Below are 24,465 nucleotides of genomic sequence, written 5' to 3' on the forward strand. Positions count from 1 at the left end.
ATTTTTTTTTTTCCATAATTTCTTTTTCGTTTTAAAGCTCTTATCAACATGGAAAAGTGGATTGGCTTGCTTTATGCAAATGTTGTATTTTATTGAAAAACAACATTGCCAAACAGGGCGGCACAAAATACAATTATAAAGTGCACATTTCAGGTAAACAAGGACTCAGCCTATAGGGCAGTTAAACCATGGCTTAATATTTTCCTTTTTTCAAGTTTGCTGTGAACATAGCAGTCAGGCCTCTTATTTCAGAAACAATGAAAGTAACAGTTAGGTTACCAATAGAAGGTAAGCCTACTACTTCTTCGCTTTCAGCCAGCTACTCAAACAGACAAGCAACAAAATAACAAACAAACAAAATACATAGGCAAGTGTCGGCCTACTTTCAAATAAATCAAACACAGAACTTTGTAGGGCTATTTGAGTCCTCCCCATATTTGTGGAAAATGCATGAAATAAGAAGTACCCTATTTTGAAATAAATAAAAAAAAATTAGCTGCAGCCTAATAGCTTAAAAATATATATTTTAGTTGGCGAAATATTAAAACAAAAAACGAGAGCAGGTCAGACTGGAGGCGAACACAGATACTGAAGCTCGGTAGAAACCAACTGCAGCTTCTGCTCTGATCAAGAAGCTGCTGCGCTGATCTCTGAGCAGCTGAGACCACAGAAACTCTGTGTTTTCATTGTTTCCATAGTTAAGAAGCAGTCAGTCAGTGAGCGGCTGCTTCACTTGAACGAGCGTTGATCTCACAGTGTCTCTGAGCGAGTGCGCGGGGGCGGAGCCCCGGGACCGGTGCCCTATCTGGGAGCACACACACACACAGACACACACACTCGCCCGCTCCAGGTACTTCGTGACGGCCTGATACGATGATGTTTTAAAAAATTATTGAGACTTAGTCAACCACCAACATGCAAAAGTGTGCGTCACACGGCGAAAGCGTGAGAGTTGTTAATAACGCGTTTAACTGACAGCACTACTTTTTTTCTTTTAGAACAAAAAAAAAAAAAGCACTGTTAGCACTGTTGCATCACAGCAAGAGGGTCCCCGGTTTGAATCCCTGACTGGCCAGGGTCTTTCTGAGAGTAATTTGAATGTTCTCCCCGTGTCTGCTTGGGTTTCCTCCTGCTTCCTCCTGCAGTCTTAACACATGCAGGCTCGGGTCAGGTTCACTGGAGACTGTGTCTGTGGGTGTGGATATGAGTGTGAATGGTTGTTTCTCTCTGTATGTTGGGCCTGTTACGCATTATTCAAGGTTCAGTGAGTAACATGTAGTGATTTCTATTGGAAGAAATTGAACATAAAATAATCTTTGTGATGTTTTTAGTACTGATAAACTATATTTTCATCAGGAGCGGGTCACCTCTCTACCAGGTTTTTTACAGAAGCCCAGACTGGACAAACTAAACACCTTTTTAAGTTTTTATGACAACAGGTTACCACATGTTCTCTTTCATGTTTTTAAGGGGAGGGTGAGGTGAGGGGCATTCAGCCGCAACATGCAACATCACCACTAGATGTCACTAACTTCTGCACATTGAACCTTTAAGCACTGCTGATAATACAACTTAATATTAAATTACTGTCACCTGCAGGCCAATATGAAACAAGAATCGTCAGTGAACCCAATGTTAAAATTGCAAAAGCAAAAGAAGATGAAAATGAAGTCCGCTAACACTGTCATTCCAATTTCACTCTGACATTTTATTTATTTTTACCTGTTACAACAAAGGGAAACACCAAATGCTTATGAAGAGGAGAAGAAAATACACAGGCAAGTGTAGGTATACTTTGAAATAAATTAAACACAGAACTATGTAGAGTTATTTGAGTCATCCCCATATTTGTGGGAAATGTATGAAATAAGAAGTACCCTATTTTGAAATAAATAAAAACATATAGCTGCAGCCTATATATTTTAGTTGGCGTTGACGAAATGTGAAAACAAAAAGTGAAAGCAGATCAGACTGGAGGAGGAAACTGAAGCTCGGTAGAAACCAGCTGCAGCTTCTGCTCTGATCAAGAAGCTGCTGCGCTGATCTCAGAGCAGCTGAGACCAGAGAAACTCTGTGTTTTCACTGTTTCCATAGTTAAGAAGCAGCCGGTGAGTCAGTGACCGGCCTGCTTCACCTGAACGAGCTCTGATCTCACTGTCTCTCTGAGCGAGTGCGCGGGGGCGGAGCCTCGGGACCGGAGCACACACACACACACGCACACACACACAGACACACACACTCGCCGCTCCGGCTACTTCTTGACGGCCTGATACGATTATGTTTTTAAAAATTGTTGTGACTTAGTCAACCGCCAACATTTTCGTTTCGTCTCGTCTCGTTAACGAAAATTAAAATAGATTTCGTCATAGTTTTTATTTTCAAAGATCCATTTCGTTACGTCTTCGTCTCGTCTTAGTCATGGGAAAAGGGGCGTTAACGAATATTTTTCGTTATCGTTATCGTCAACGAAATTAACACTGGTCTCCACCACGTGTTTTACTCTGTGACTTTAATATAAAAGATTTTACTCTAGAGTCACGGTGCGTTCACGTGCTGTGGACACTGTAAAAAACAAAACAAAGAAAAACAAGTGTTGTATTTAAGTTTAGAGAATAAAATGATATAATCCTTAAAGAGGATAGCTGTATTGAATTGAGTAAAATAGAAAAAAAATTAAATATAAAAAATTAAAAAGACCATCAAGAGCTTAAGTTAAAGATCAATTAATTTAACTCTAACAAACAAGTTAAAAACGTATGTTTTGGCTTAAAAATATAAAGTTGGTATCTTTTGGGAAATGGACACAGGGTTTGCAAGTGACACAAGTTTAACCCTTGATAATTTCTTGTGTAGCACTTTTCTGGGGCTAGTATTAGAAAAAGCTAAATATCTACCTAGATTCAAAGGAGAGGTTGGTTTAAGACAAAGAACAAGTTGGACAAATGACCAGTTTATTGCTTCACAATCAGTCATGTAACAATCACATTATAAAACAGTGTAAAATAAAAAGAACAGTAGATTGTTTGGAAATTATATGATTCTTGTAAAAGAACTCAGTCCTTTTAGTGTGTGTGTGTGTACAGTTCCCAGGATATAGTCCGTTCAGTCCATGAACAGTGTCTGCTTGAAGGTTCCACCGGTTCCGTTCCGGTCCGGGTCTTTATGTGTACTGTATCTCTAAACTACCTGTCTACCTGACGGGCAGGACTGGGGTCTGATGTCTTCTAGATATGCGAATCAGGTTCGGTCTGGGTCATACGGTAGGCCACACCGCATCCACGATCTGGGTTAAGCTCGCCATCTCAGCATTCAGCTTTACAGGATTCAGATTGTTCTAGTGTGCATAAAAAAACAATCTACACAAAGTGCAGAATAATCAGTGTCTGTTTTCTAATTCTATTTCTTACATGAGATCTCATTAACTTATTTTCTTAATGTGTAACCATTACCTGGGTGTTCTCAGATAACATTGAGATGATAGGACAACATCACAGTAACCACTAGTATAACATTAGAACTTCACTAGCTTGGAAGCTTGCATTTTCAATGTGCTTCATTAAATAATAATATACAAACACTAGCTGCGCCAGTCAGTCAAGGGTTAACATTTACTCTTTTGGTCTATAACATTAATCATGGTGTTAACTATGATAACAGGCTTCTAAAGTTCGTTGGAAACATTGATAATCACTATTTTATTACTCGGATTGGTTTTAAAGAGTTTATCTTTCAAATAGCAACTTAAAAGCAGTATTAGTTCTCTCCCAAGTTCGCTAGCATGATTCTAGTAGTGACTAGCAGTGACTAGCTAAACGTGCACACTCACGGGAGTTTCCAGTATCAGATTGCTCTAAGGAATCACTTGACACTCAAGTTGGACGTCTAGTTGGAAAATGACCTTATTAGTATAATAACATGTAGACTATGGTACAGTGATGTGTCCTGTCGTGTCGAAGCTTCGAAGGTGTGTCGAGTAATACAGGAAGATGTTTGTGAAGTCCGTATCGAGGCTTGTGTTGATGACGTAGGTGGTGATGGTCAGAGCTTCGCGAGCCGGCCGCAATGGATCCCCCCCTCACATTTTGTGGACTTGGGAATTTATATTGCGTTTGTTTGCAAATAAAAGAAACTGCCTGTCCTTTGTTTTATGGGTCTTATGTAATATTCAAATTTTCTGAGATACTTAATTTTGGATTTTCATTAGCTATAAGCCATAATGATCAAAATGAAAAGAAATAAACGTTTTAAAAATTTCATTCTGTGTAAAATTAATCTATATAATATATGAGTTTCACTTTTTGAATTTAATTATCAAAATAAACGAACTTTTCCATGATATTTTAATTTATTGAGATGCACCTGTATATATATAGCTCCGCCTGCCATTTATAGTCCACTTGATGGCGCAGTGGAGCAAATGAAGCACCATGAAGCTTCGGCCCACGAGTGAACCAAGTGGGTGGAAAGCTTCAATGCTTCATGAAGCTTCCTCTCGCCATCACTACTATGGTAATATTTCGAGTTATTTATGTTATTTCATTCCGAAATCCTGGAGCTTCTTTCTCTACAGGTGTCATGAGAAAATCTCAGGAGGAAAAACGATTTCTTATTCGTGGGGAGTTCCCTTGAACGAAACGCATAGTGCGCCCCCTTTTGGTAATAACCTTTACTACTCCTGAGGTTCGTTGACTTGTTCCAGGTACAAGTGTGCAGGTGCAGTGATGGCGATCGTGTGTGTGCGCTCATGTGTGTGTTCGTCACACGCGCACACGCACACACAGTTAAGTTTCGTTTTCCCTGACTCAGCCAAAACAAATGAACCCTGTAGGAAGCATTTCTGATGAAACGGTCTCTGGGTAAAGTTTCATTTTGGGTGAACTGGTTCTGACGAAAGAAACAGACGTGAAGCAGGAAACGTCTCGTCACGTTGGGGCAGGACATCTTCAGTCTTTATATTCTCATGATGAGACTCCATTCAGTCAGTCAGTGGACATCCCAGCATCTGCAGACCTGAGACAACCCGCGACCCACATGTCTGAGGTACAGTGTTTTTACTGCTGTCACTATGATGCCATTTTATTAGTATATGTTTATATATGTTTGTATTTTTGGTTAATTAATTATTTTGTGCACTTCCTACTTTGATTATTTTGGTGAGCCAGTAAAATCTAAATCACACTTCCAGTCGTGTGAAGGCACAGATGTGGATAATCTGAGTTCAGCCTAAATTAAGTCAATATTTGTTAATTATTGTAGTGAGCGCACGTGTATTGTCGTGATGGAAACTAACTGTAAAACCATATAATCCTCTAAACTGGATCGGTTTAACCTTATAATTTGAAAAGCTGAAATTTTGCTATGTTAGTCTTGAGTTCACCTGCTAATGCAAGCAGCAGCAGATGGTATTTGCATCTTCAATATGCAGTGTGAGTCAGCAAAAATGATCTGGACATGGAACAGGATACTGGGTTGTTGGATCTAACACCAAACACCCAACATCAACTGATCTAGAATCAGTCCGTGTGATGAAAGATTATAAATTTGTAACACTGGCATTCTGGGTCTGAGTATGATGTCTGAACCACACCCTTACTCTTGATATGGCAAACTAATTCAAAATCTAAATACATATAGCGGTAAACTATTAAATGCAGTTCTAACTGATTTCTATGCCTTTTATTTTGTCATGCACATGGTGGCCTTAATACAGGGTTATGGTTTTTGACATTAACAAGTTGCTGATGTTGCTGCAGAAATTTTTTAATTCCAGATAAAACTGTGGAAATAAGGCAGAAACCTGTTTTGTATGTGTGATTCTTTTTGTCTGTGTGCGTTGGAGGGAGGGGCCGTCACTGAAAAAACACAGTGATTGTTTTCTGCTGGGAGCTTCTTAGCCTTCATCACAGGTTGCTGTTTCTCAGAAACAAAACAAGGAAACTGAGTCATCACATTCTTTCACTCCCTGATACTTTTAAAAATCATTTTTTTTTATAACACTTCCTTGTGCCCATTGCATATTAAATAAAATGTTTCCACACCATAGTAATAAAGAAGGTTAAGTCAAAGCCGAGTACATGACTGGACTGTGTATGGTCAATGTGCAAAAGTGAGGGTGCAGATGAAATGGAAGCCCGGCTGTTGCCTGAAGGCCTCCCTACTGTCTGTCACTGTTAATGAACATTGTTATGCATTGATAGTGTTGCTGTTAAATGGTGTGTAACATTTGCTTAGTTGTTGCCTTGTTTGTGTCATGTGATGTGGTTTATGGGGGTGAATGTAAAATGTTGTGCAACTGAATTTCAGCACACTCAAAATGTTGGTTAGTGTTGCCGGATGACGTCACACAGTAATTACCACATGCATGATGTCATCGTGTGGATTTGGCATCCTGCCATGTGTCTGAAGATTAGGGTGAATATGTCCGCCCACTTCCTGTCTCACAGAATAGACATTCAGGCTTGAGATTTTTGAACTGTTATATATTTCTCTGATTCTCTTTTCAGAAAGCAGGACCACCATGAAATAAACCCTGGACCATTAAGACCACAGATTAACATATTCCAAGCTGCTTTTCTTCATCACCACAGTTTCATCTGACAATCAGCAAACAAACAAATCCAAGACAATGACTGTAATTTTAGCTAGAATTACTTATTAACGACTGTCTCAGGGAGACAGTTAGCGGATGATAAGTCACACCATTGACTTTTGATCAGAATGTTTACATGACTGCTACCAGAATATTCCATTCACATTCCCGTTAACATGTTACAGAGCATAGTCTGACCATAACATAAATAGTTGCTTACTGCCGTACATGTTAATGTTGCAAAATGCAGTGAAAACTTCAATAGAAGCTAATGATGTGATTTAGATGTATGCATATCTATGCAACACGACTAAGATCAGATGCAGGCCTTCAATTATTGCTTAGTCTGAGTATGACCTTTATTCAGGTAAAGGTAATCAGAAAATACTGTTTACATGACAGTGAGACCATTTTCTTAAGCGGCTTAATATCAGGTATTAATATTGGTGTTGTCGAGCCCGGTCCCTTCTGGACCAGACAGCGTGTTCGTTGATTCGAGGTTCAAGTGGGAAAGGTTAATAATTTAGACAAGTTCAGTGTTCAAAAGTTTCACAGTAATACGTTTATTGTATAAGAACAATACTTACAGAGAATCTCTGGGGTTCTGCCGGACACGTCACCAGGTCACTGGATCATGTCCAGAAGAAGCTCCCCCTCTCCCAAGTCCACAGTATTTGTAAAAGACACAGAGTGCAACACAGAGGCGGTTCTTTTCTTGAGGGCACTCAGCTATTGGCCAGATGTATACTGTCTCCTCAAAGTGAAGTTTTTTGCAAGCATATCTCTGTGAGAGAAGGTCCACTCCACCAGGTGTCCCCCACCATTGTGCCCTCATCAAACAGGGAGTTTTCCCCAGTGGAGAGACCCAGCAGATTAGACTTTAGAGGAGGATTTAATATCTTTTTCTCATAATAATTCATGAAAAGGGTTCATTGTGTTAGTCCTGTCACGTCCTCTCTCCTTCCTGAGAATCCGTGCTTTCATTATTTCAAATCTCAAAATGAATTCACTTCTCACACTTCTCTCCAAGCTGTACTTTGCAGTCAGATTGACACTCAGATGGTTGCGCTCTGTGTTTGACCCTGTACCTGAGTCCAGAAATTATATATCACTCCAGGATAAAGAAACAGTTGTAATATTGTTCATTCTATAGACTACACAGCTAATATTGATTCACAGGATATAATGTAGGTAAAATATAGTAAAATATATTCATAAGATAGAGAACAAAACAAAGATATCTCAACAGTGTCTATGTAAACAAAGCCAATGTCAGCTGCCATGCTGTGAGGACAATTACATGTGATGTAGCTTTGCAACGCATTCAAACAAAAACCCAGCGGCGCTGATGTATTTATGATATGTTTTGTATATGAACAGTTTGCTTTGTGAAGTGCTCAGGAACTAATCTAACTAACTAATCTTTTTCAATTCATTATTAACGCCAGTAACTATGCTGGAGTCAATGCAGTTGTAACAATAATGTGATTCTTTTACAGCACCCAACACAGGCAGGATGAGTCAGAAGACAAAGAAAAAAGCTGGGTGAGTTTCATCTGTATCTGTTTATACATTGATGCTCTGACCCATTACAGTGAGAGGGACATCACCTTATGTTTCACTTTTATTAATTTTGAATAATGTGCTTGTATCATTAATTCAGCCTAATATTATCTTATGATTCTGTTAATAGCTTTCTTTTTTTTAAATGTATTTCTTACTCTGACTTGTCTAACCCCACCCTTACAATCTCTTAAGTACTTGGACGACTCGCCTTGTGTTGATTTGGATTCTAACTCTTTTTCTTTAATCCTGCTGCTTTGTTTAGAACGTCCTTCGGGGCAACAGCTCCACCCTTCATTGACTACCTGAAAGATATTCTACGCCGATACCCAGACGGTGGACAGATTCTGAAGGTTGGTATACAGTCAGACAGTGCTCACATATCAAATACTGGTTGAAAAAAGGCATGGGAATCAAGCTATGCTAAACGCTAAAGGCTCAATCCAACACTTAAAGTGCTTGGAACAAACTTTTGTGTTGATTGAAACTTTACGAGCGTACACAGGAAGATGTTCCAGTGAGCAGCCAGATTGTGACATAACGTTACTGATTTAATCAGAACATTTCTCAGGTCAGGGGAAAAGACGCAAAGACAGCTAATATTACGCTGCTAGCTTCATTAAAACATGCAAGTTGGTTATATAACGCTCCAGCACCTGACAAAGGTTTATCATTCCCTGTGATGAGGATGTATATCTTTCATAAAGATCGTCATCAGAGGAGGAAAAAGGATTTTGTGGGTCTCTGAAGACCCTTGTCCTCCTCAGAGACCCTGTAATAATCCACTATGGGATCTTCTACTTAACCTGCTCTGGAGTAAGCTGGCACCATGGTAACTTGTGCTGAACGACCAACTTACTTACTTCATAAGAAATTAATGAGAGCTGAAAACTCAGAATTAAACTCAAAGTTACCCGATAATCGCAAATCCTACTTCGTACCACAGGCCTCAGGTCTGCTGAACTCTGTTCATGGTCATGATCATTATTTGTCAACAGGAGCTGATTCAAAATGCAGATGATGGTCAAGCCACAGAAGTGGTTTTCATCCACGATGAGAGAAGCTATGGGACTAAGAGCCTGTGGACTGATGAACTGGAAAAATACCAAGGTACCAAATTGATAATTTATAACTTATAAGTCAAACAGCAAAACTTGGTTCTCATGATCCAAGTAAGAAGTATGATATTTAATAATCATTTTCTCTGCAGAAGTAAAGCAGCCTCTGCAATGTAATGTATGTAGCTGGTTACAGTTACATTAGACCACAAAGGATCCCACAATTACTATAATATTAATTACAGATGTTTTACCCAACAGTTCTAAATACTGGATCTGACCAGGAAATTATTTGCTTTATTTCTACAGCATTTTTACCTCAGTTTTTGCAGCGATGGACTTCAAATTAAACAGTTTGAGAGAAACTGGAGAACATTAATGAACACAAGCATGAATTGATGTAATGCCATAAGCACTTTTCTCTGTAACTAACTTTTTAGGTCCCGCTTTATATGCATACAACAATGCTGCATTCACTGGTGATGACTGGAAAGCAATTCAGAGGGCAGGGAGGAGTGACAAGCGCAATGACCCAAACAAAGTCGGGAGATTTGGAATCGGCTTCAACTCTGTCTACCACATAACAGGTAAATACATGTGCACTCACCACTCATGTGCCTAATAGTCCAAGTATTACTATTAGAGAATCTAAGTTGTGAATTAACAGCAAAATATCTATCTTATCTTATTTACAGATGTGCCGAGTATATTCAGCTCAGCACACCTTGGCTTGTTGGACCCTCAAGAAAAAATAAAATTTGGAGACAGAAATGGAGGTTATCTGTGGTCTTTGGATGATCCAGAACACCAAGAAGCTCTGACGTTCATGCATGATCAGTTCCAACCCTTTAGAGATATAGTTTCACTTGTGAGCGAACAAGAGTGGTCAAAAGTCATCATGGAGGATCAGTGCTTTGACGGCACAATTTTCAGATTCCCTTTGCGCAACGAGATATCAGAAATTTCAGATAATCTGTATGACTCTGACAAGGTGGTTGAGCTTTTCGACAGCTTCATTGCGGATGCAGACCAGAGCCTCCTGTTCCTCAAAAATGTGACTTCTGTGTCACTGATACATATCGACGTACATGGCACTGTGACCACCAGACTTAAGGTGATATCCTCAGTGAACACGGATGTCGTTTTGAAGTCAGAAGATGAGTCAGTCATTGAGTGTTTAACAAGGTTCAAACTGATCACCCTCCACGCAGACATCCACAGAGAAACAAAGTGGCTTGTGACAACATGTACCATGAAGGAAGGCATTGTAGAAAATCTAGATGCACTCGCAGAAAAGTTGAAATTTTTGCCTCAAGTTGACTTGGCATTCCCCTGTGGAGAGCGAACAGACAGCAGCCAAGGTCGACTGAGCTGCTTCCTTCCCCTCCCAAACAATGAGTCCAACAAAACAGGACTCCCAGTTAATGTCAACGCATGCTTTGGTCTCACAGACAACAGAAGACACATCAAGTGGCAAGAGGAAGACCAGAGACATGATGAACATGCCATGTGGAATGAACTGCTGATGAAGGAGGTGCTCCCTCATGCATACCTCACGATCATTCAAGATGCTATCAAACTTGCCCAGCAGTCTGTTCTGCCTCTCTGTTCTGTGTACGATTTGTGGCCAGATATCACCAAGATACAGCACAAAGACAAATGGCATGCTGTTGGTCTGGATGTTCTCGGTCACTTGTTCTCACAGGATGTGGCTCTCCTCTCTCTCGCAAAAGATGAACAAAAATTCATCACTCTATCTGAAGCTGTGTTCCCCTGTAATGCTCCAACAAGCTCTGAAATACTGTCCGCCATTAAAAATACTTTGGTTTCCTGTGGAGAAAATCTTGTCACATTACCGGGACCTGTTGCAAGAGCCATACGTGAGGCCTGTCCTGTCAGCAGCCTGACATATGTGACGCCAGCTTTCTTGAGGGACATTCTCCACAACACTGGTGTCGATATCATCCCTAAAGACGACAAACTATGTCTTTTGGAGTTCATATTGAGTGATGGAGAATACAGAGAACTTGAGGGTCTTCAGCTGCTACCACTCAATGATGGCTCTTTCAGATCTTTCACGGACAATGAGGAGGACACGGCTTTAATTGACAGCGATGAATTTCCCAGGTAAAATATATTTATAATAAAATATTATTCATATAAATAAAATGAAGACCATGAGACAAACACCCACAATCTAGTCTGGTCTAGTTATGATGAGCAATTAACGTAATGGTAGTTTGATTAGATCAAGGTGGATAATAACCCTCAGATTGCAGACCCTAACACAAAGTGGCAAAAAAAACAACCAAAACATGGCTTGAAAATCAACCTAAGCCAGACCCTGGATTTGTAGAATCATTACAACCCTTGTACATTTGTAGGTAGGGAACGCCAGGTCATATACAGTGGGCTTGTCAGAGCTTTTTTGTAGAAAATAACTGCATGCAAGTGTGGTGGTCCTGTGGCCCACACCCAATCTCAAATGCTTTGCTTTTTTAACGATGTGATTTTTTCCTTAAGCATTGAAAACACCAGAGATATGACTCGTTTTTTTTAAGTTTAGCCTGAACCCTAACCCCAAACCTTGACCCTTTACACAAGTTATAATGTACTGTATTTACAGTTTGATCCATATTAATATAAATTGGCAGTTGTTCCCCGAATCCAGTGAATCTACTTATTGGCTTACTCTTTCTTGCTTCAGTATTTTATTTGACAATGCATATGGTTTTAAGAAGTTTCTGATCTTCTCTTCCATTAGATTGAATCTAGACTGATAGAAACATGTGCTATCTTTTGTGCAGAGCCTTGCTGCCATGCTGCGAACACCTCTTCATCCCTGATGATCTCAGTCCAGCCTGCATTACCCACCTGAATGAACTGTCCAAAGAAGGTATGGATGTGATTTTATAGAAAACAGTGATTTAAAAGTGAATTGTGTCTGTAATTTGCATGTTGTTTCACTACATCAACACATATTTATACATATATTGTTCCAAAAATGTGTGTTTCAGATTTCTACAAAGTCATCAACATTGACGCAGACGAAGTGGCAGACTACACAAGGAGGTTTTTGCCACCAGACTGGAAGCAGACCAGGACGGGGCTCGTAACCTGGAACATCGGCTGCAGTCAACATCCACCTTTAGAATGGCTCCAAGAATTCTGGAAATTTCTCAACACTCACTTCAAAGAGTTAAGTCAATTCACTGGAATACCATTAATACCTATCAGCCCCCTGTCTGTCAGTCAGGCTGTGTCACTAGCACAACTACAACAGAGTACAACCCTCATCTTTCAGAAAAGCAAAAACATTAGCTTGCCAGATGAAATAGCTCAGTTGTTGACTAAAGCCGGTGGCACAGTGGTGAGAGGAAACGAATGGCTCCAGCACACAGACTTAGACTCTTACGTGCTCTGCCCATCTCCGAGGAGCGTCATGAAAGTCTTGGTGAATTTAGACCCTCAGAATCTCATTGGAGAACTCATGACGGCCTCTCGCACAGCACGAGAAGAGCTGAAAGATTATCTCTCTCGTCTGGATTCTCTCTCAAAGAGTGAGAATGATTTACTCTCAAAGTTACCTCTCTTTCAAACCATGAGAGGAGTGTGTTCGGCAGCTCAATCAAAGAAGGCTGTTCTTATGACATCTGGTCTAACAGTACCAACAGAGCTCCCAATGCCTGATTCAGTTGTGCAGTGTGCTACTGAGGCTGATCGCAGATTGTTACAGCTGCTCAAAATTATTCCCTTGAACACAGCCGAAGCAGTCCTTCTCCTTGTTGCCTGTATTGAGAAGAGATCTTGCAGCAAAGAAGACACAGAGAAAATCATGACTTGGATTTTACAGAATGGTAATATCCTTTTCTCTCAGAATAAGACCTTGAGACAAAGATGCAAGGATTTGAGCTTCATTGAGGTGAACGGACAGCTGAAAAAGGCCTCAAACTTTTTGGATCCAAGAATTAAATCTTTCTCAGTCATTTTTGACTCAAATCTATTCCCCCCACATCTGTACACTGACACATCACAAATGCTTGAAAGCCTAACAGATCTTGGATTGCTAAATAAAAAAGCAGATGTGTCACCTCAGCACTTGTTGAATGCCGCCACACGGATTGACAAAATGCATGTTTCCTCTCCAGCTGAGGCTGAGAAAAGAGCTCAGGTGCTCTTAAAATTGTTGGATGGTGATAAACTGCTGTCAAAGTTTTCAGATAAGGAGTTTCAAAGCTTCAAAATGCTCAAATGGATCCCATGTAATCAACCTGGTTATGACAAATCTCAGAAAATTGGTTTCTTCTGCCCAAATGAAGTAACACATTCTGATTTCAAGGACATTGTTGGACATGTAATGCCTCTACTGGGAAATGTCACTGACAGAGTAAGCAACAGACTTGGTCTCAAATGTCGACCCCCACCAGAAAAAGTGATGGACAATTTATCAGTCCTGACATCAAAGGTCCAGAAAATGGTTGATCCTGACAGAGATGTGGATTTCAAAACGGAGCTGCATAGCATTTACAAACACATGCAAGATGACATCTCTGAATTTGCGACAATGATAAACGGGGACACACGCTGGCTGTGGAGCCACAACCAGTTTGTTTCACCAAAGGATCTGGTTCTTGACTACCCACCTAATCTAGATCTGAGCCCTTACATTGGAAAGGTGCCCGATGAATTCCTCTCATACAAGAAGTTGCTCAAGGACTCAGGCTTGAGAACGCTAATTTCAGATGAAGAAATCATTGGCATTCTGCATTCTATCCAGCAAAATATTGAAGGAAGGCAACAGCCATGTGCAAGTTCCTCTGAGGTACAAGTGTCAATAGAAATTCTTAACTGGCTTTGGAGAGAGAAGAAGGCTGTTAAGGATGACATCCCAGTGCCAGTCATGTTAGAGGGTGAACAATACACGCTGAAACCAGGGTCAACAGCAGTCTTCTGTGATGTCAGCAAAAATGGGTTGAAAGATCTTAAGTGCAGCCAGGAGGAAATTCAGGTTGTACATGAGGAAATCACAAAAGCAACAGCTGAATGGTTGAACATTCAATTTCTCAGTACCTTTATCCTCAATCCAGAGTTGGTGGGAATAGAGCAGTGTGGGCAATCTGAGCCAATAACAACAAGGATTAAAAACATTCTTAAAGAATATGATGAAGAAAGTGATGTATTCAAAGAGCTAATCCAGAATGCAGAAGATGCTGGAGCAGAGGTCTGCAAATTCCTGGTGGACTTCCGAGTGCACAAAGATCCCCCTGAAAGTCTCATTGACCCTGACATGGCTCTTTGTCAAGGACCCTGTCTTTGGGCATTTAATAATGAGCAGTTCACAGCTGAGGACTGGAAAAATATTGTCCGAGTTGGCGCTGCTTCAAAAGAAACCCAAGTGGAAAAAATTGGAAAGTTTGGACTTGGATTCAATACTGTGTATCATGTGACAGATGTTCCCTCCATCCTGAGTGGCAACAGTCTTCTCATTCTTGATCCAAATGTAACTCATCTTAAAAAGCACATCAGGACTGAAACAAATCCTGGAATCAAGCTTGATCTCTCTAATCAGCAACTTTTCCGTTGGTTTCCTGGTCAGTTTGGACCATATGAACACATTTTTGATTGCAATTTCAGCAAACAAAGTCCTCCTGAACCTTATTCAGGCACTCTGATCAAACTACCTTTTCGAACTGAAGAAGAAGCTCTCCAGTCAGAAATAAGCACAACGGTGTATCACAAACACAATATCCTCACTTTTCAACAGCACTTAACTACGAATTCACAAACTCACCTGCTTTTCCTGAAGAAAGTCAATGCATTAACTCTACAAACGATCTCCAGCAATGCATCCACTCCACCAAGAGATGATGAAATAGAAGCCGTTCTAACCGTCTCCAAAACCGTTGTGAGTGCAGTGAGGATTCCTGATGCATCTTTTGTGTCAAAGCAGGATCAGGCTGAGAAAGCACTGTTGAAGCTTGATGGAAAATGTGAAGAGGTCATTGACTCCACCACAGTCAGTGTTGTCCAAATCACCAGTCAGCAGTCTGGAGTGACTGAAGTCCAGTCCTGGCTCCTGTGCAACTGCTTTGGAACAGATAAGTCTTTAAAAATGGCCCTTGAAAAAAACAGAGAAGCCAGGTTCTCTTTGCCCATAGGGGGGGTTGCTGTGCCTTTGAATAATAATGCAAAATCCGGGAAACTGGGCTCATCACAAACCGACCTTGTTGGACAGGCATTTTGCTTCCTTCCTCTTTCCATTCATACAGGTCTTCCAGTTAATGTAAATGGTACATTTGCCGTAACAAGCAACCGAAAAGGTCTGTGGGAGAGTGGGGTGAAACATGACTGGAACAAAGCCCTTCTCCAGGATCCTGTAGTGAAGGCATATGTCATGACACTTTTGACACTGAAAATGTCTGAAATCAACCAACTGAAAGATTACTGTTATCACACCTTCTGGCCTGATAGAGAGAAAGTGAGTGAAACTTTCAAGCCTTTGGTGGATGCGTTTTACTCCACCATTGCCCTGAACAACAAAGGTCCAGAGCTCTTTAGTGATGGAGAACATTGGTGCTCAATGGACACTGCCATATTTCTACATGAGAGCATCGAAGAGGATGAGGACGTCAGTGAACTTGTCACACAGCTGTGCAAAAAATATCTAAAACCATCCAACATTGTTGTTCCTCTTCCATTGTGGCTGAAAAATAGCTTCAAACAGGCAGGCCTGGAAAAGGTTGTACAGAACAGAACATGGACCTGGGAAAGGTTTTACCAAGAAGTAGTGTTTAACAACCTTGATACCATCGATCCTGTGAGCAGAGATAGGCTTTTACTGCATGCTATCGATCTTCAAGTCACAGGGATTGACAATCGACTCCTCAGCGAACCATGCATTCCCACAACAGATGGACAGCTGCAATATATCAACAAACTTGTAGATCCATCAGGGAAAGCTGCCTGTCTTTTTGAAGCAGAAGAGGGGCGTTTGCTTGGTGGGACAAAACATGACTTTTGCTCCCCCAAAAGGATCAAGCGCTTGTTGGAACTTGGAATGGCAAGTGACTATCTCCCACTGGAAGAAATCACAGAAAAAGCCGGCACAATCCCTCAAACCTGGAAAACTGACAGAAATAAAGCATATGAGAGGTTGAGATGCCTTTTTACACTTATGGAACATCACATGTATGAGGAAGACTCCCCCAAATGGGTAACACTCAGGCAGACGGAATTTCTTCCAGCATTTCCCCCTGGTGACATGAAAGTGAAAGGAAATGCAACACTCAGAAGGCCCACTGATGTGTTTAGTGACAAATGCAGACTTCTTGTGCACATGACGCAACCTGTGCTGGATCGTACCAATCTGAAGATATACAACACTGATCCGATCCTACAAATCTTAGGAGTTCACGACAGTCCAAGTCCTGAGACAGTGCTTCAGCAGCTGGAAGAAATGTCGAAGCAGTCTCAATCCACTGACCAACCTATGCTTCACGAAATAGCACATGAGTGCTATAAGTTTCTAAACCAGGGGCTCAGTGAGTCTGAGAACTCCACTGTTATCTCACAGAGGGCAAATTCATTCCCTTTCATCCTTGTAGGCAGTACATTTATAAATGTGAACTGTGTAGCTGAAAATGAGCAGTTTGACGCAAAACCGTACCTGCATGTACTTCCACCTGGCTTCAAAAGTTTCACAAAACTCTGGAAATGTGTAGGTGTTGAGGAAAAATACACAATCAGTCAGTTTGAAACTGTGCTCCAGAACTTGCACTGTCAACATGGAAACAAGCCCCTGCCAAAGAGTGATCTGTCAACGTGCCTCACAATTTTAAACAAAGGGATATTTGAGGCAAAAGAGAAAGCAACTGTTGAATGCCTGATACCCAATGAACATGGAGTTTTGCAACCTGCAAATGAGCTGTTTTACGATGACAGCCCATGGAGGCCAGTGGCTACTGGTGTCACATTAAGCCACAAGAATATCGCACGTGCTATGGCTCAGCACTTTGGAATAAAAACAACTAGGCATCTTACTCTGGAAAGCAATGTAGCTGACATTTCACCATTTGCATTTCAGTTTGAGCAGCAGGAGGAACTGACAGTTCGAATCAAAAACATCATTTCAGCCTATCCTTCAAAAAAGGATATCCTTAAAGAGCTAATCCAAAATGCTGATGATGCAGAGGCAACAGAAATACATTTTGTGTGGGACAAACGACAGCATGGCAAAGAAAAAACTTTTGGGAAGAAATGGAACCATCTGCAAGGTCCAGCACTGTGTGTATTCAACAACAAAGTGTTTTCTGATGCTGACCTGGCTGGAATTCAACACCTGGGAGAAGGAGGGAAGCACAACACTCCAGGAAAGACAGGAAAATATGGTGTTGGATTCAACTCTGTTTATCATTTGACTGACTGCCCCTCAATCCTCACTGGAGATGAATTACTGTGCATTTCTGATCCCAATCAAAAATACATTGAAGGTTCTTCAGACAAACCACTTCCTGGCATTGGCTATAAACTAGCTGATGAATTTAAGAACATGTACATGGACGTCTACAAATCCTTTCTTCCAGACGACTTCCCTCTCAAAGACGGCACCATGTTCAGATTACCTCTGAGGATTGGTACCATGGCAAACAGCTCCAACATATCAAAGCAGGGAGTCACTGACAATGACATGAGAAAACTGTGCTCTGCTCTCTCTGAAGATCCTGAAGGATTAATTCTGTTTCTGAAAAACATCTGCAAAATCAAAGTCCATGAAATCAATCCTTCAGGAAAACTCAAAACACTCTACGTGGTTGAAAAACGTCTACACCAGAAAAGCAGAGAAGAAAAGGATGCTTTTGTAAAACTTCAACAAGAAGCACTTCAATCTGACGAAGTAGCATCACCGCACAACACGATTTATGAAACCACGATTTCAACCTCAAGTAAAAGACTAAGTAAATGGATCGTTGCAGAGCAGTTTGGCTCATTCAAAAACAGAGAGGGAAGGGAAATACTATCAGAGAAAATTCCCCAAGCAGCAATAGCAGCACGTGTGAGCTTAAAGGATGAGAGTAAGCCTCGTGGTGGTTTGGATTTTAAAGGCGAAGCATTTTGTTCACTTCCTTTGCCTGGGACCACAGGACTTCCAGTGCACATCAACGCAAACTTTGAGGTAGACTCTTCCAGGAGAAGCCTTTGGAAAGAAGATGGGCAAAGTCAGAAAAGTGAGTGGAATGAACAATTGAAACAGAGTGTCATTGCTCCACTGTACGCAGATCTCCTTCATTACATCAGCCAAAAAATTGCAAAGACAAACGTGTCATTTAGATCTCTGTGTTTACTCTTCAATCATTCATATTTGTTTTTTTGGCCAAATGTGTCCAAAGATGTTGGTCAGAATTGGCATCAAATGATACACGAGGTGTACAGATCAATCAAGGAAAAAGGCCTAACTGTGATTCCTGTGATGAGAAGATCAACGCATGTACTTGCAGGCCGCACATTTATTGAATACTCTTTTGACTGGGGTGACATCAGAGAAACTGAGCCAATAAAGGCACTTTACCTGACACATTCAGGCGATGAGGAGATGAATCTCATTTTGGAAGATCTGGGAATGAAATTGGTTCCATTTACTTCTAAAATGCAAGAAGTTTGGAAAAGCTTCAAATCTGCCGGTATTGAAATGAAAGACGTGAATCCTTCAACTGTACGGACTTTCCTGAAGGAACAACCTCTCCATGACCCAAAGCAAACAGATGAAGCATTACCACTGCCCATAACTTCCACTCTGATCAGTGATGATAAAAGATGTTCAGAGCTCCTGGGATTCTGCTTAAAAGATCTCTTGTTGCCACTGGTGACCAAGGACAACGCTAGTTTACTCGATGGGCTTCCACTTCTCCTCACAAGAGATAAAGTTTTGAGAGTGTTCAACTCTAAATCTCCTAAACTGATATCACCATACAACATTTTGTTCATTAAATACATGGACCAATTTGCAGATTATCCGACCAACCGAGATCACATGACTGTTCTGCAAAGATTTAACCTCGTCAAAAGTCTGACAGTTCCCCTTGCAGCAAACTATCTGAAGCCCTTAATTCAGCATCATCTTGATAGCTGTGCTGTTGATTCAGACAGTGGTCTCCATGTCCCAAACAAGACAATGTTGGTGTGGTTGAATTCACTTTGGAAATTCTTAGCAAGTCAAATTAAGCCTGCAACAACCAGTGGTGACGAATCAGCTCTGACATTCAGTGATGTGAGGCAGCTTTTCAGTGACTGCTACATTCTACCGGTTGTGTGTCCAAGGTTAACCAACAAGTGCTTCTTAAAAACAATGAAAGATATGAGGAGTGTGATTCAGTGTCCCTCAAACAAATCAGACATCCTCTTCAAACTTGGTTTCATGCAGCTCAACAATACATTCTTCTACGAGACGCATGTAGATCAACAGATACATCCACTTCTATACTCTGAGCTTATGGATGTGAACGATGCAAGCTGTGTGCTGGACCAGGTTTTTAAAATTGACCACTCAGAGTTTTCCCAGCTCTCCTCTGATGAGAAAAGTGAGCTTCAGAGCTTCCTGCACTCTGGAGTGGCCAAGGCCAAAGACACTAAAGACTTTCAGCGGAAGCTCAGGTCCCTGCCATTATTTGAAACAATATTTGGTGAAAGAGTGAGGATTGATGGACACAAGGAGGTATTTATCCTTGACAGTGAACAATTGTGGAAGTTTCCGGATTTGTTCCTCCTGCACAACAGCAACACCATTTTTCTCAAAAACTACCATCTGTCACAATCACTGAACATCAAAATCCTGACTGATATGGAGTTTTTAATAAAGTTCATTCTCCCTGTTGTACACACACTCACAGAGAAGATGACGCTTCAGTGCTTCAAGCTCTTACTGTCCCTGCAACTTGATGACAACTACTGTCAATACAAGGACCAAATCATCTCCTCGATGAAGACGGTCAAATTGATTCGCAATTCCAAAGGCTGTTTGAAAGCAGCATCATATTTCTCTGATGATAGCATCGAGCTATACAAGAAAATGTTGCCCCAGGAGAGATTTGTGCCTGAGAGATTTTGGTCTGAGGTTGATGAAAGAAATCCACTAAAAAAAATACAAGCAAAAGAGCTGCTCATAGAACTTGGAATGAAGCATGTGCTGTCAAACGATGAAATAATAACTTTTGCACAGCAGTTGGAATCAGAAGCGAAAGAGAACTTTCAGCTTCAAGAGTTGAAAGCTAAATCATCATTACTCTTTATGGAAGCCTTAACTAAAGTGAGTGAGGAAGAAAACAATGAAAAGTTGCTGGAGAGCATAGCCGACATCAAGTTCATTTTCCCCGTGACAATTCAAAAAGAACTGTGCGACTATCACCAACCATTCGTCCCTGAGGGAAGTGCTGTTGCAATCAGAGGCTCTTTGATGGAAATCGATCCCAAGCATCAAGAATTGATTTGGTCTTCAATGCCAATCATACATTTACCAGTTTATCAGTCGCCGGAGCTGCTGGAGATGATGAAAAATTCAGGCGCCCATGATCAACCACCTCCACAGTGTGTAACCAGCAACATGAGCAACATCTGTCAGTCTCCCTGTCAAACTGACAAGTTGATTAAAACCCGTGCTATTGTGTTTCGAAGTTCCTACGCCTTCCTGCAAACAAACACATTTGACAGTCGGCCACTGGCTGGTCTGCCCATTGTATTGGTTGAAAAAGACAAAGAACTTGTGAAGACTGAAGACACGTCTCTTTTCGTCCCCTATCACAATGAATTCAGACCATATTTGTACAACATTTCTGTAGTTGATATAACTTACGAAGAGTTCTTCAATAATATAGGTGTTAAGGAAAAACCTACTGCTGTGGAGTATAGTAACGTTCTGGCAGCAATTTATGCCGACACCTGTGATAAACCACATCTAAACGCAAACCAACTAATCACTGTAAAACGTGCTGTTCAGATGTTGTTTGGATTAATAAAAGGCCAAAGAGACAAGTCCTTTGTTAAAGATGTGAAGTCTTTGTATCTTCCTGCAGTAGATGGTAAATTATACCCCTCATGCAAACTGTACTACAATGACACAACATTTGTGACCAAACGGTTAGAAGAAGCATTGGGGGCTGAGGTCATGTTGCTTGAAAAACTCAGCGAATGCCATTTGGAGAAAGACACCTATGAGCATCATCGGCTGGTGAAAATGCTGCCTCCAAACCTTCAGCCAAAAATGCTGTCTCATGTCACTGAGGAGAAAGTAGTGGAATCACACCTTGAGCTTTGTGAGCTTGAGACTGACTGTGAATTCAGTGGATGGTTTGAACAGCATCTGTCCTCATTTCCATTCAGACATGGACTCATTTGTCTCATCAGAGCAGGGTCTCAAGGGGAAATTCAAGACGAAGATGCCGCTGACATGTGCGAGAAGATTTTTGGCAGTATTCAGATCGTCTGCTGCCAAAACCTGGAAACAAAGCTTTGGCTGAATGAACAGCCGCTAGAGAAAACTGCCACTGAAAGTGGTGTTTTTGTCACACGAGGGCAACAAGGCTGCATATTTTACCTAAAACACAATGATGACATAGCTATAAAGGTTATAGGTGAAGTCAATATGACACTGACAAAGGAGATTATTGCTCTTTTATGCACCAGAATTGAACCAGATCACCTACCAGTCCTTGGACAACTCCTTTTGTGTGACAGTTTACAAGATGTTCAGAAAACTCTGGCCATGAATAAGATCCAAGACAGCACTGAAACTAAAAGTTTGCTTTTCAAACCACCAGCCCCTGGGACAGAAGTACCAAAGGAATGGCATGATTCCTTAGACATGAACATCCTCAATAACTTTGAGGAGGGGGAATATGTTGGCTACAGCACTGACAACAAGTATATTTATGCAGTTATTGTTGAAGAACTGCCTGGAAACTCTGGGCAGCTTTCACGCAGATACAAAGTCGATATTGGAGAAGAGGATCCAATTGAAGTCAGTTGTCTCGACATATATCAGATTAAACGGGAAAAGAAAGCAAAACTTGGGAGGACTTGCAAATCCAGTTCTTGCATGGAGCTTGAGCCACTGGCGGGAGCTGTGCCGCCTCATTCCCAGTCATCATCTACAAGATCCTTACCAGCCTCTTTTGACGAGGCTAAAAGGGAAATTGATCAGTGCTTGGCAGAGATATGGACTCTTCCTGCAGAGGAGTGGCGCAAAGCCATCAAGCGGCTGTACCTCAGGTGGCATCCTGACAAAAATCCTGACCACCAGGTTCTTTCCAATGAGGCATTCAAATACTTAATGAGTCGAGTTGATGAGCTTCTCACAGGCAAAGGCAAAACCAGAGGTCCCCAGGATATCAGAAACTTCTACCAGCAATGGGATCAAGAGGCACATAATCACCGTAGTAAGCGAGAGGGATTCTCTGGTGGTGGTTTTTGGACCAATAATGGCAATGTCCCACAGCCGAACAAAGAGGAGGCTCAGCGCTGGTGCAGACAGGCTCGCTGTGATCTCAATGCAGCCAACAAGGACACCGGTGGGGGCAGCACAGAATGGTGTCTGTTCAAAGTCCATCAAGCAGTGGAAAAGTCTCTTACAGCCGCGGAGTATAAAAAGCACGGCCGTCCTCTCGCCGGCAGTTCCATCTCAGCCCTTGCCACACGAGTTTCCGGGTACAACCTCCAACTGACAAATCTGCCTCAAATAGTGCAAAATCTGAAGATACTGGGAGTGGACGCCAAAAAGACTCAGTATCCCAACTGCCATCGGTATCCACACATTCCAAACGGACAGTTCAAATCTGAGAACGAAATGCAAGCACTAGAGAAAGCGTCTGAGCTTCTCAGTGCAGTTGAGGCGTATGTGAATTAGCAATGCGAGAGTCATGTAATGCTGAGCCATATGCTGGTATTTAGACATTAATATAACTTTTTTTTTAAAGTCTCTCTTTTTGGACTAATTTCACCAGATGATTAGTTTCTGAAATGTAAAGAAACAGGGATTTTCTGCCTGGTTGTAAACGTCTTGATGTCTCACCGAGGATCAGTACATTCATTATCATTTATAACTTCTCATTAGATAGATAGATAGATTACTTTATTCATCCCCGAAGGGAAATTAAGTCGTCATAGCAGCCGGTATATTTGAATACAATAAAATACAATACAATAGGGATCAGTACTCTCACAAAACACCTTATGTCATGAAAATGCAGATATCAAATAATTGTTGTTGTGATGTCAACATGCATGAATACTTGCTAAGGACCAGTATAATCACTCTGCTACTTTGTAATGTTCTATTAGTGTCAATAACCACTCACTGAGGACCAATATACAGTGATCATTGTGTGACTGTTATGAAAGTGTTCCACATTTATGGCTTCTTTCTGTGGGCCTGTTCATCCACTGTACTTTATGTTCTATTAATGTTTTTAAGTACTCACTGAGTGTAAATATACAGTGATTGATTTATGTCATGAAAATACATGTTCCTTTTCAGTTTTGTAACTTTAATAGCGGAAAACCCAAGTAATCATTGTGCCACTTTGTTTAGAAAATGCAAGTGCAAAAGTTTTCCACGTATCATTTTGAAATAAACATCTGTTATAGTTGAATCACCTTTTTCCTGTTAGAAAAAATGAATACAAAATTCAAGTTGAATAAAGGATGAAAAGTTTACTCCCGTTTCATGTTTGTTTTGAAGTCTTCTCACAGGTAATGTAGTGTAAGGTTTTGACAAATGATTGTGTTTGTAATATGGCTAAATCCTACACAGCATGTGTGTATATGTACAGCACCACGTCATCCGTGTGAATGGGGTGTGCCCAGCATTCTTAATTATGACTATTATTATTATTATTATTAGTATATAGAACAAACCTAAGTCATTGCTTTTTTTTAGTGCTGTTAAACGATTAAAATATTTAATCGCGATTAATCGCATTTATGTCATAGTTAACTCAAAATTAATCGCAATTAATCAATTTTTTTTTTTCCATAATTTCTTTTTCGTTTTAATGCTCTTATCAACATGGAAAAGTGGATTGGCTTGCTTTATGCAAATGTTGTATTTTATTGAAAAACAACATTGCCAAACAGGGCGGCACAAAATACAATTATAAAGTGCACATTTCAGGTAAACAAGGACTCAGCCTATAGGGCAGTTAAACCATGGCTTAATATTTTCCTTTTTTCAAGTTTGCTGTGAACATAGCAGTCAGGCCTCTTATTTCA

The 24,465-nt window shown here is 40.8% G+C and overlaps 1 protein-coding gene across 1 annotated transcript; it reads left to right on the forward strand.

The window, feature by feature from the left end:
* Nucleotides 1-4,870: 4,870 nt before the first annotated feature.
* On the forward strand, nucleotides 4,871-23,891 carry LOC133021460 (sacsin-like). The gene is made up of 8 exons (XM_061088319.1): nucleotides 4,871-5,040; nucleotides 8,089-8,134; nucleotides 8,418-8,505; nucleotides 9,151-9,262; nucleotides 9,651-9,797; nucleotides 9,906-11,337; nucleotides 12,018-12,106; nucleotides 12,228-23,891. Exons 2-8 carry the CDS (start codon nucleotides 8,106-8,108, stop codon nucleotides 23,099-23,101), a joined length of 12,771 nt encoding a protein of 4,256 aa, XP_060944302.1. The 5' UTR covers nucleotides 4,871-5,040; nucleotides 8,089-8,105; the 3' UTR covers nucleotides 23,102-23,891.
* Nucleotides 23,892-24,465: the final 574 nt, after the last annotated feature.

Source organism: Limanda limanda, chromosome 16, assembly GCF_963576545.1.
Source record: "Limanda limanda chromosome 16, fLimLim1.1, whole genome shotgun sequence".
Classification (NCBI taxonomy): domain Eukaryota; kingdom Metazoa; phylum Chordata; class Actinopteri; order Pleuronectiformes; family Pleuronectidae; genus Limanda; species Limanda limanda.

Bases quoted from the DNA above. Each gene is read 5' to 3' on its own strand.
- LOC133021460 (XM_061088319.1), top strand. From the start codon at position 8,106: ATGAGTCAGAAGACAAAGAAAAAAGCTGG. The intron at 9,263-9,650 runs GTACCAAATTGA...CTAACTTTTTAG, and splicing joins TGAACTGGAAAAATACCAAG to GTCCCGCTTTATATGCATAC. The intron at 9,798-9,905 runs GTAAATACATGT...TCTTATTTACAG, and splicing joins CTCTGTCTACCACATAACAG to ATGTGCCGAGTATATTCAGC.